General features: G+C 38.4%; 1 protein-coding gene across 1 annotated transcript; it reads left to right on the forward strand.

The window, feature by feature from the left end:
- The first annotated feature begins 2,127 nt into the window (after window positions 1–2,127).
- Window positions 2,128–4,884, forward strand: LOC121995749 (U-box domain-containing protein 17-like). The gene has a single exon (XM_042549515.1). The coding sequence runs from the start codon at window positions 2,294–2,296 to the stop codon at window positions 4,478–4,480; it is 2,187 nt and encodes a 728-aa protein (XP_042405449.1). The 5' UTR covers window positions 2,128–2,293; the 3' UTR covers window positions 4,481–4,884.
- Window positions 4,885–12,387: the final 7,503 nt, after the last annotated feature.

Genomic DNA, 12,387 nt, shown 5'->3' on the forward strand with positions numbered 1-12,387 from the left:
ACAGTGTCCGAGGCGCCTCCATGGAGCTTGGAGGCGCCTCGGGTGCAAAAGATGAGTTGGCTGCGAAGCAGGCTTGGAGGCGCCTTGAAGCAAGCTCAAGGCGCCTTGGACTGGTGGATGAAGGCGTCTTGGAGAGAAAAGAAGGCGCCTTGAACCTGATAAGGTTCGACCAGTTCAACCCTTATCTCAGCGTGTGACTCGGCCAGCATGGAGGCGCCTTGGATGACTTTCAAGGCGCCTTGAACACCCTTTATAAGAGGGTCTCGACCAGCAGCTCAAAACAACTTCGCACAAGCAATCATTCTGCAACCTGCTGCTAACGAGACGTTCCAACAAAGCTTCAACTAGACGCCGACAATCCGGAGCTTCAGATTTAGTCTTTTGTTGTCGGTATAACTGTTATTTTTACTGCTTTAAATTCTACTTAGTTTGTAATAGTTTTTACGAACTATAGTTGTTGCCCACCGAAAGCGGTCAGCGACCGCGGGCCTTCGAGTAGGAGTCGAGATAGGCTCCGAATGAAGTAACCTCTCGTGTCTACTGTGTGTTTGTGCGTCTTACTATTTCCGCTGCATTATTACTCGTGTTTTACGATTCCGAAAAGAGTGAAAGCCGCGAGCACCATTCACCCCCCCTCTAGTGCTTCTCGATCCAACATCCCCGGCGTTGGCCCTCCGACGCTCAAGTCAGTCACCAGCGATGAAGAATAAAGAGGAGCAACAAGAAGACTGTAGCGCAAATAATAAACATCGTATACCTCCGTCGATGCTTGGACCCCCCCTTTATATAGAGCTTCGGTAGCGCGCGTACATATTTCCTAAGGTGAGCACGCTTCTCAAAAGCTTTCAATGAAAAGACTTATTAGTAAAGTGTCTCTAACACAGTACCTTAACAGACTAAACATATCTTTGAAGTGGCAGTGGAAGTTTCCGCCATACGATCTTCTGGCAACCCATGCCCGGAGTCGGCGGCACCAACTCCCAAAAGGATGTCATGAGATATCATCAGGAGTGTACTGCTAGGGCGAGCGGATTGGCCGCTCGGCCTGAATTCCGCCGCCCTGGTGCCTCGTCTGGTCGGCCAGAATCTCGCTGTTCCTTAGTGTGTCTGCTCGACCGAAGGTCCATTTTGTTATTGCTGAAGCCTGCTGCTAGGCCGAGCGGGGTAGCCGCTCGGCCGAAGCTGTTGCCAGGTCGAGCGGAGTAGTCGCTCGGGCGAAGTTGAATTTTGCACACATTAAGCTATGTTGTCTGTCCGAGCGAGGCAGCCGCTCGGCTCGACTTCTGCACGTCGTCTCCCTTGAGCGTCAGTTGTTTGATTGCTCCCCGTGTCGAAGGCGACGGCGGGTGAGAGCCTTCTTCCTGGTCAAGGCATACTTGGCCCGACCGACTGATGTTATCTACACGTTGATCGTCTTGACTTTAATCTCCTTTGATATCCATCGTGAGAGTGAGGTAAGATTCTTCATCGTCACCGCATCATGTAAAAAATTAAGTTTATAATGAAGTATGATTCTTCTTAATTTAATATTATTTAAACTAAAATTATATATATATATATATATATATATATATATATATATATATCATACGGTGAAATAAATATTTTCAGACATAAGAGTTAAGGACGGATTATAATCTTGAAATTTGCCGTGAGATTTTAGAATAATTTATTGATATTCTTAACAGAAAAATAAAAGTATTATGGAATATTTTAATATCAACAAAACACGTCGGGTGTCATTACGAAAAGACGGTTAAACTTCAGCGGTATTTTTTAATATTTCCCTTTTAAATAAAACGAAATATCAGGCATTGACGTGTCATTAATGCGGACAGTTGACTTTCTGCGTTTGATCAATCTGCGGCCGTGCATTAGCGATCACGTTACCCGACGATGTGTCGTGACGAAACTACCCTCTTCATGACCACGGAACGGATGGTAAATTTGGAAAATTGGACGAGAACCAGATTCGGACTACCGAAACTACCCCTCAATAATGGAGCTGGTGCCGGCTTCGACGATCACTGCTTTTATTTTTTCCACGCAAAATCGAGACGTGGAAATTGATTTAATCGCCTCACGTCACGCATCTCTCAATTTAGAAAAAACCCGAACTGCGCACGCAGCTACCGGTTGGAAGAAAAGGAAGAAAAAGCGTCGACAGGAAAAATAAATAAAAATAAAAATAAAAATCCCCGATCCATTCACAGCAACCATCCGCCGAAGACGAACCCTAATCGGCCCGGATCCGATCGTGGAATTTGATCGCCGTGGGCGCGGGGGATCTGCCATGACCTCTCCCTTCGCTTACCTCTCCGTGCGCCGCCGTCGGTTCCCCCTCGCCGGCGCGTTCTTCTCCCCGAGCGGCCTTTCTGGAGCCGCCCTGATCAACTCCCTCGCCGCCCTCTGCTCGGATGTCGTGGCCGCCTCCGCCCGCTGCAGCTTTCGGTTCCAGGGCTGCAACGCCCGATCCCTCGTCCGCAGGCTCCGGGTTCTCGTCTTCCTCTTCGAGTCGCTCAAGGAATCCTTCGCTCCGGTGGCTTCCTCTTCCCTCCCTCCCTCCACGGTACTCTGTCTCCGCGAGCTATACATCTTTGTCTACCGCGCCAAGCTCTTGCTGGAATACTGCTCCCAGTCGAGCCGGCTCTGGCTTTTGCTGCGGAATCTTCAGATCTCCGGGAATTTCCACGACATCTTACAGGAATTAGCCACTGCGCTTGACGTCCTCCCGCTCTACAGTCTTCGGCTCGCCGCTGACGTCCGGGAGCAAATTAATCTCCTCCGTGTGCAGTGTAGGCGATCCAAGTTCTTCGTCGACCCCGAGGCGGAAGAGCTACGGCACAAGATCCACTCTTTCTTGGCTCGGTTCGAGACTGGCGATGTGCCGGATCCGGAGGAGCTACGGAACACGTTCGTCGATCTTTTGGGGATCCAGGATACTGGGGTTTGCCGGACGGAAATCGAGTTTTTGGAGGAGCGGATGCTTAGTCAAGATGAAGACATCGATCTTTCCGTCGTGAGCGGGGCCATCGCGCTTACCCGGTATTGTAGATTCTTTCTGTTTGGATTCCACGAAGTGGAAGTCGATAAGCCCTTCATCGATGTGTATAAGTTCTCGAGGAAAAGATTGTTGAGTCAGGGGAGTAGCTTGCGTGAAGGAAGTAGTGATTTCTCCTTGGCAATCCCGAAGGACTTTTGCTGCACGATTTCATTTGACCTGATGAAAGATCCGGTTGTCGTTTCCACCGGACAGACCTATGATCGCACTTCCATTAGCCAATGGATAGAAGAGGGACATCGGACTTGCCCTAATTCGGGCCAGACTCTTACAGATAGTAAGCTTGTGCCAAACCGAGCCCTCAGAAACTTGATTTCTCAATGGTGTGCTGCTTACAGCCTTCCATATGAAACCCTTGAAGGCGCCGGAGTTTCAATTGATAGCATTACTGCATCATGCGCCAGTGAGGCAGCAATCAAAGCTAACCGAATCACAGCGTTAATACTGGTAGAACAATTATCAGCTGGTTCGCGGGAAGTGAAGGCTGTTGCAGCCCGTGAACTCCGATTAATGGCAAAAACCGGGAAGGAGAATAGGTCTTTCATTGCAGAGGCTGGAGCAATCCCAGCTCTCTACCGGCTTTTCCGGTCTACAAATCCAGTTGCTCAAGAGAATGCCCTGACTGCAATATTGAACATATCTATTCATGATGAAAACAAGAGAAAGATTATGGAGGAGAATGGTTGTTTGGAATTAATAGTATATGTTCTGAGATATGGGTTAACTACTGAGGCAAGGGAGAATGCAGCTGCTACATTGTTCAGCCTCTCTGCTGTCCATGACTTCAAGAAGATGATTGTGGATGAGCATGGTGCTGTTGCAGCACTAGCTGATTTGCTGATGCAGGGAAGCCCAAGGGGAAAGAAAGATGCAGTGATGGCCTTGTTTAATCTTTCGACCCATCCTGAGAGCTGGTCCCAAATGTTGAATATGGGAGCAGTTTCAGCCCTGGCGGGAGCTTTGAGAGATGAAATTGTTGCTGAGGAGGCTGCTGGAGCTCTGACATTGCTTATGAGGCATCACATTCTGGCGCAGACACTTGCAAGTGACGATACTGCAATCACAAATCTGGTAGGGTTAATGAAAAGGGGAACCCCTAAGGCAAAGGAGAATGCAATTGCAGCTTTGCAAGAAATGTGCAGACGTGGAGGATTAAATGTGATACAGAATGTAGCTAAGATGCCAATGTTTAGTGGTTTAATTCAGACCATCTTGCTCACTGGCACAAAGAGAGCGAGAAGAAAGGCTGCATTGCTTGTTAGAATGTGCCAGAGATGGGAGTCATCAACAGCAACACATGGGAATGATTGGAGTATAAATAATACATTGGTGAGAAATAACGCCTTGGGGAGTTCAAATTACCAGAATGGAGATGTATCTGTCTCCATTCCCATGACAATTCAAGTACCTGTGCTATGACCTTGATGTTCATTTTGCTCTTGTCGTGCACATCACTCTTGCTAAGTTTATTGGGAAAAGATTCTTTTGTCTATGCTCGAGTGAATGAATTTGTTGGGTAAAGATGAGCCAATACTGTTTTACAGAACATGACGGGTGTAAATAATGGCGAAATTTCTTACATGTTTTGATTTTGTAATGATTTAATATATGGTTTCAAGGATTGGTATCAGTAGTCTGCAGTGGAAGCTAAATCGCTATCTTCATGCAGTATATCTCAAGCCTAATTCCAATTGTATTCATCCTTTGCAAACACTTCTGTGACAGAATGTGAGTTTGGTTGTTATGTATACTGCTAAGTTGAGCAAATGAATATACTTGGTCTTTGTCCTTTTAGAATTGCCAATCAGACATGACTTGTAACATATAGCATGATACAGTACTGTGACAGTAGAATCTCTTCCTAAAAAGTAATGAACGTTTCTTCGTGGCACATTTATTTGGATTCTCACCTTTTCTAGAGTAGAGACTATAAGGAGCAAATCATGTGCATCCAAAACCCAAGCAGTAGGCTGAGCTATTTTAGAGGATTCTTTTTGGGTACAAAAAGTCATTTCCCAATTAATTTTGTGTATTTATCTTTGATGCTTATGATTGTTCAGGAGGGTGAGTCCTATTTGAACATGTGGGCCTAAAGGGGACTCTTTCTCTCTTAACCGTGACAGTAAAAGGAGGAAGATTGAATTTGTACTGTCTTTTTCTATGCTATATTACTTTCAATCCTGATATTTTCTCTTAATTTTTTTTCGTGCTATCAAAATTGAAGGTTTTTGTTAGTCAACTTCTGTTTGATGCTGATATTAGTGTTTGTTAGATTAGCCATGCACACAAGGGCAGTGACCTAATAATTAATATGTATTTCCAATAAGAGTGTTGTCTTAGTTCCGTAGGTTGTTCCAAATTTGTTATTCTTAGAGCATCTGCAACGCTGTTAAAGCTTCAGCGTTAATATCTACGTGATTATACTGTTTATGTACTGTAGTATTACGTGGCTTTACTGTTCACACACTGTAGCATTAACGAGTTCAACGAATTGAACGCGTTAAAATAATTATAGCGCTGAAAAATTATATATATATAATAATATATTGTCATTAACATGTCACGTGTTAATGGCGTTGTAGATGCTCTTAGTAAAACTTAGGCTCTGATTTGATTGAGATGAACTCTCGAAGACGTATGACATGTGAAACTGTGCATGCTTGTTTAGTTTTGCTGTGTGCACTCACTAAATTTGTTGTCAAATTCATTGTTATAATCAAATTTTGTAGATGCTTTTTGAAGCATGGAGTAGAGGCAGGGCCAGTTGGGATTGTCAATGCCTTGAACAGTGAGCAGCAACCATACCAGTATCAGAGTCACACGGAACTTGTTAAAGAGTCACACGGAACTTGTTAAATTTTCAATATATGGCAATGGAGGCAAAGGAGTTTAACCGTGCTGCTGTAGTTAAAATCACTTTTGATCTATAGGTTTGCCTTTACTTCCTAAATTGCGAGTTAAATAAATCTTATAAATCTCTTGCAGTTTAAGATTGTTGGAAAAGAATGAAAGATGCATTTTTATTTTATCTGTACATTTTTATTTTAGCTGGCAAGCTGGCAAATGGTTGTAGCTGTACATTTTTATTTTTTAGGCTTTAGATACTTGGACTCTTGATGAACTTCATTTGTATCCATGTCAGGTACCAACCGTAGTCATCAGAGTCTGGGAAAAATTTCTCCATTTGAATCTAGTGAGCTAAGTTGTGTGAGAATCTTGTCTGCAAAAACCCAAAATTGATGAGGTTGATCAATGTCTAAATTTTTACCTTGATGAAGTTGGGATAGAATTGCTCTGTTGGGTATTAAGCCCTTAAACTTATTCACATTTCAATGACTACATGAATAATTGGGCAAGATATGCTTTGTTACTCTTTACTTTCCATTCAAATAGACTCAATGACGATCCATGTCAATGGTGTAGTACTCTGAAGAATAATAGTTCGAATCCTTTGTCTCTATTTTCCTCTGTCCCCGTGTCTCATTGTCGATCGGACGGATCAGATTAAATCTCAAGGCATCATGACATCTTTAAAATATGTACAGTATCCTCGTGATGTGCAACGATACTTTGAGATTTAATCTGATCCATCCGATCGGTAATGGAACACGGTGACAGAGGGAAATGGGGACAGAGGACCCGAACTGGAAGAATAATGAACATATTTAAGATTCGAGTCTTAGTTGTAGTGTACGAGATTTTTTTTTAGTAATTTTTTTTTCAATGAGAAATGGATCTAATGTTGGTGATCTGGATGGATTCTATGAGTACTTCTTAATTTATTCTGATGATCAATAAAAAAAATTTTATGGGACTGAACCGATCATTTCAAGATTAGTCAATTTAAAGAGCTTGATACTCGGTATAAAAAAAAAAAAAAATCCAATTGTGCCCTCAAGCAATGGTGCAATGGTAAGGAGCTTTCACAATTAACCAAATATCCATTGGTTAATTTCTAGTTGCAATGCACTATGGATTAATTTTATGGATTAATTTTATGTGGAAAGATAATCTTGGGACACTAGTCGCGGAGCGACGTGTTGTTCACATCTTCAAATTTATCCTAATGATTAGTAGAAAATTTTTATAAGACTAAATTAGTTACGTTTAGGATTTGTAAATTTAAAGAGTTGAATAGTGATGTATCATTAGCATCATAAAAATTTATGATGATGGTTGATAAATTTTTTTTATTGAATACGATTAATTATCTAAGATTAGTCCGATTGAATAATCAAATTTATAGATTAATATAAAAAATAAAAAATAAAAACAAAGATGGCAGTACTTTACGGAGATTGAAAGTGCATGAAGAGTGTCTTGCATGTCTTGGAGTGAAATTCAACGAGCTATTTTATGTAATTTCTCAATTTTTGCTGACTTGCAGTTTTCGAAACGAAATTGAGAAATCTAAGTTTTAACGAAATATATCTATTGCTTTGGAATGCTCGGCCGCGTACTTGTTGTGGCGCGACGTTGTAGATCCCAATTATCTGGATTGGATATAGACGTCTGAATTTAATTCATGTGTCTGGATACAGTACAATATTTTTTTAAATTTTTTTATAAGTATATTATATATATTAGACTTCAAAATTTAAAAATTTAAGAGTTATGTTATAATAAATTTGAGTTAATAATTTTTTTTTTAAGATTTAAATTTTCCTCTTCAAATATATATAGTATTTAAAATTAAAAATATTAGATACTCATATATATTCATGGTTTAAGATTTTAAAATTTAAGAGTTTGACTTATATTAGATCACACTTGCATTCCAATTTTTTTTTTTATATCAACATTTGCTTTTAAAAAAATAACAATAACATTACTCCTTAAAATAAAATTATACCCCGTGAATTCTAATTTTTTTTTATCTTAAATACACTATAAGTCCCAAGGGAAATCTAAACTCCAGAAGAAAAATTTTATTGATTTAATCAGCCCATAAATTTTAAAATCTTAAAGGCTAAATACATAAAATATACTTCGTAAGCATCTAAAATTTTTTATTTTAAACACTATAATTTAAGAGAAATCAGAACCCTATAGAAAAATTTTTATTGGTTTAAACTCATGATAATTCAATTCCTAAATTTTAAAATTTTAAATACTAAATATCTATAATATATCTTAAAAAAATAAACAAAAAATAAAAAAAAACTTTTTGCTTGAATTCCGACGCCCGATATCTGTAGAGACACGTGACATATATATATACAAAGATTTCATTTTATATTTAGATTGACAATTGAGATGGAATGATATCTCATTTAATCCTGATCCCGTCTAAAATTGATAAGGATGATAAGGTAAGGATATGACTATAAGGTTAACGTAACGAAGATTCCAAGTAATCTTGTAATATGAAAATGTTACTGTCGGGTCCGGAAGAGATTCTCGATATTAACCCTTTAATATTTAAGTCAGTTTTCGACGAGAAACAAAATGGATAATTATAACTAAGAGATGTAGAAGATAAAATTGTACATGTACCTTTTCTTATAGATGAGAACCTCTTTTATAATGTCACTGTAGGGTGTGTGCACGCCTTCCAAAGTGTAGGCACATTTTCTTAGATGTCCTAGTCAAAAAGTATCCATAACATCATTCTTTAAGCAATCATGCATTCCTTTGATGTGACAGTCTGGAAGCTTCCAAAGTATGATTTACTTATGGGGCATACCCTGCTGTCAGCGACACAAACTCCTAAAAGGATATGATAAGATATTTGAGGAAATCATGCACGGTCGACTGGCATTCGCCCGGCCGAGCTTATTCCACTCGGCAGTGTCCACTAGGCCTGTTGGCTTGTCTCTTTCCCTGTTTCCTGATTGTCCTCAATTATCTCGGTTTGACCGGCTGTGATGCCTGGTTCGCGAGACCAATTGTTGCTTATCTGTCCTTGTGGTCGGAGGGTAATTTTACCTGGTCAGGGAAGGCCTAACTTATTTGTCTCTTAAGCTGGTACCATTCGCTCGGTGGTACCTGATCCACTCGGGCGTAGCTAGTCCGCTTACTCATAGCCGGTCCGCTTAGCCGTAGCCGGTCCGCTCGGCCATAGTCGGTCCACTCAGTCGTAGCCGGTTCGCTCAGACATAGTCGGTCCACTTGGCAGACTTGGATACCCCATTTAACTTTGTCTTCTACATCAATCGATTTTCATTACTTTGACTTATTTTTGATGGGACCCCTTGTTATTACCGGTCAAATCCATTTAAACTTTTTTTAAAAAAAAATTATTCCACCATTATCAATTATAAATCATTATTATTTTTAAAATTAAAATTTATTTAAATAAAACGAGGGAGCTAGATAGGATGTATCTGAATAAACTTAATGAGTTGATTAAGTTTATTGAATATGTCAGGTCCTATGGACAAACGGGTCGATCAAGCTGGGTCTACTGAATAGACTGAATGAGTTGGATGGATTTAACATGTCACACAGGTACTCTAGACCAAGTGAATTGGGCAAGTCATGAGAGCTAGTCAAGTTGCTCAAAGTGAGTCGATTAGGTCAAACACATAGGTTAAATTGAGCTGATCGAATGAGCTAAATAAATTGATTAGGCAAGTAGATTGGTAAGGCAGCCTAAGTAAGGTTCTTCTCTTATGTAAATCTCGCCCCTGAGTCTATGGTAAAATGGTAACGGCGCTCAAATATTTTTTAGACATCTAAGTTCGTTTTCCATTTACGATATATTTATGGAAATTTTTTCTTCCAAATATGACTTGTAATTAAGGGATGTTGGACTTTTGGACCGCCCATCATAAATATTTCCTAATTTATCTTAGTAACCAATTGAAAATTTTTATAGGATCAAATCGATCATTCCAGACTTAAAGTTACCTAAGTTAATTTTCTTTTCTCCTGTGTAAATCTCTTCTCATTCAACTATTTTCCTATTGAGGGCCCGTCCATCTTCTTTGACCTCAAATTGTAATAGATGTTTTCATTAAGTTGTCCTATCATATATTTATACATTCCAGCAGTATACTAAGAAATAAGGAGTCATGGTGCAAAAACACTTGACCCTATTTGAAATCAGGGAAAACGGAGAGCAGGTTAGGCGATTTTGATGTAAACCATAAGAAGATTTTAAGCTCAATGAAGAGGGCGTCGCATGATCTCACATGTTAAAAGGGAACATAGAGGAAAGAAAAGATCAACAACCGGACTAGGAAGATGTCTTAACACAAGTATTCCGACGTTCAAGTTAGACAAGTGATCGAGAGGAAATAAAAGACAATGAGCAACAAAAAATGAACAGTGGGCTCGCAGTGCCTAATATTACGTGCCTGTGCTTTTTGGAAGAAACCCCTTATATAGTATTATTTTTCCTCTATATACCAATATTGATGTATTTTCAAAAAAAGAATCGATCATTCTGACATTCTGATACCTTTCCGAAAATAGACCCATCATTTTCTATGCTTTGCGGGTAGAAACTTTCGTCGTACAGATTACACAATAAATATTCCCTTGATTCTTTAACAACTGTTATACAAAACATCAAAAAAGAAATATTAGGTCGTTGGATAATTAATGGACCATTAATATACTTTAATGGTAGGCCGACCAAGTCCCTTCTATCATCCGATCAAACCTCGTTAGCAGATGAGGTCGAATTGGCTAAGGAATGATGACTCTCTTGAGAACTCGATCTCCGTTCAACCTCTCATCTCAGTAAAGAGTCCGGTCAAGTCGTACACCTAACATATCCTATTAGATCAAAAGACTTAGCCTTCGTCCGACTAAAGAGTCTGGTCAGATCGTACACCTAGCATATCTGATCGGACTGAAAGGACTCAGCCCCAAAATACCCTGCTACATCTTGGGGTTCCATCAATACTGAGGGACTCAGGATCTGATCGAACTAGAGATCCGATCGGCTAAACCACCCGGGCAAGGCATATTCCTCCTTGATTTTAACCACTATATTAGTATGTTTTCTTAACTTCGACCCAGGGTCGTCTCAAGGTTCCTTGAGGCCTTAGGAAAAAAAAAATAAAAAACAAAAATTTTTAATATATTTTTAATTTTCTTTAACATTTTTCATTTAGATTTAGGACCAAAAATAATAATTAAAAAAAATATTTTTAAAATGAGTTATTAAAAAGAATTAAATATTATTTTTTAAAAAAATTAATTTTTGATATAAAATTTAGTTTTCTAACTGATATTTTGATAATAATTTTATTTTTTATTAATAAAATTATTAAATTATTTAATCTTTTTAGTTAGAATGTCAAATAGACTTTATTAATTTTAATTTTTAAAAATTTATTTTTACTAATGCATTTTACTTTGTATTTTATGATAAAAAAATCTCTAATTCATATTATTATAGAGAAAAAAAAAGAAAGAGCGAGGAAGAAATATTATCAGCAAAGGAAGAGAAGGACGTTCTCTGCGAGTATCATCGGTGAGGAAGGAGAAACATGTTAAGAAATATTGAGGAGAAAAAAATTCATTATTTTTTAGAAGAATAGTATTACTAATTGTAAAATAAAATGGAATCGGAGTAAAAATAAAAAAAAGAAAGAAATATGTCAATTTAAAAATGAATTATATTTAAGGTAGAATAAAATCTCATATAAAATTATGATAGACAATTAATGAGGAAATAAAGATAAGTACAAGATATAAATAGGAAGTGGAATCGATAATGAATTAATTGACAATGTGACATTAATGAATTAACAAGACATTTATAATTAATTAATATTAATGATGCTAATTTAATTTTTTCAATATCTTTAATTAATTAATCAATTGGCCCCAATAAAATTGGGACCCTAGGCATAGGCCTTAATGGCTTATGCCTTGAGCCGGGCCTGTTCGACCCCATGCCCCCACCGTATTCGCCATACCAACACTAATTATAAAGTTTATTTTATTGCGATACTAATGTTTTAAGAAAATTAGACCCCAAAATATTGAACTTTTATTAGTTTCATAAAGTTTTTAATGTTTCTTTAACAAGCTCTAAGAAAATTAGACCCCCAAATATTGAACTTTTATTAATTTTATAAAGTTTTTAATATATTTTAATGAGCTTAGTTTCATGAAAATTTTCTACCGATCATTAATTAAATCAAAAAGTACACAGGAGCTCATCCGAGCAACTATTCTTAGAGTCTCTATCTCACGAGAAAGAAATCCCTATAACATGCCGCAGTTAAAATATGATCCTTAAATAACTGATTAATTCCCCGAGCTAAGTTTTAATATTTTTAATTAAGGATTTTGTTGTGCATCAAATTGATTTTGCTTTAAATAGTTTTGGCTTCTTCCTCAATGAACGGGCGTCCCCTCGGACA

Source organism: Zingiber officinale, chromosome 6A (genome assembly GCF_018446385.1).
Source record: "Zingiber officinale cultivar Zhangliang chromosome 6A, Zo_v1.1, whole genome shotgun sequence".
Taxonomy (NCBI): Eukaryota; Viridiplantae; Streptophyta; class Magnoliopsida; order Zingiberales; family Zingiberaceae; genus Zingiber; species Zingiber officinale.

Bases quoted from the DNA above. Each gene is read 5' to 3' on its own strand.
- LOC121995749 (XM_042549515.1), top strand. From the start codon at position 2,294: ATGACCTCTCCCTTCGCTTACCTCTCCGTGCGCCGCCGTCGGTTCCCC.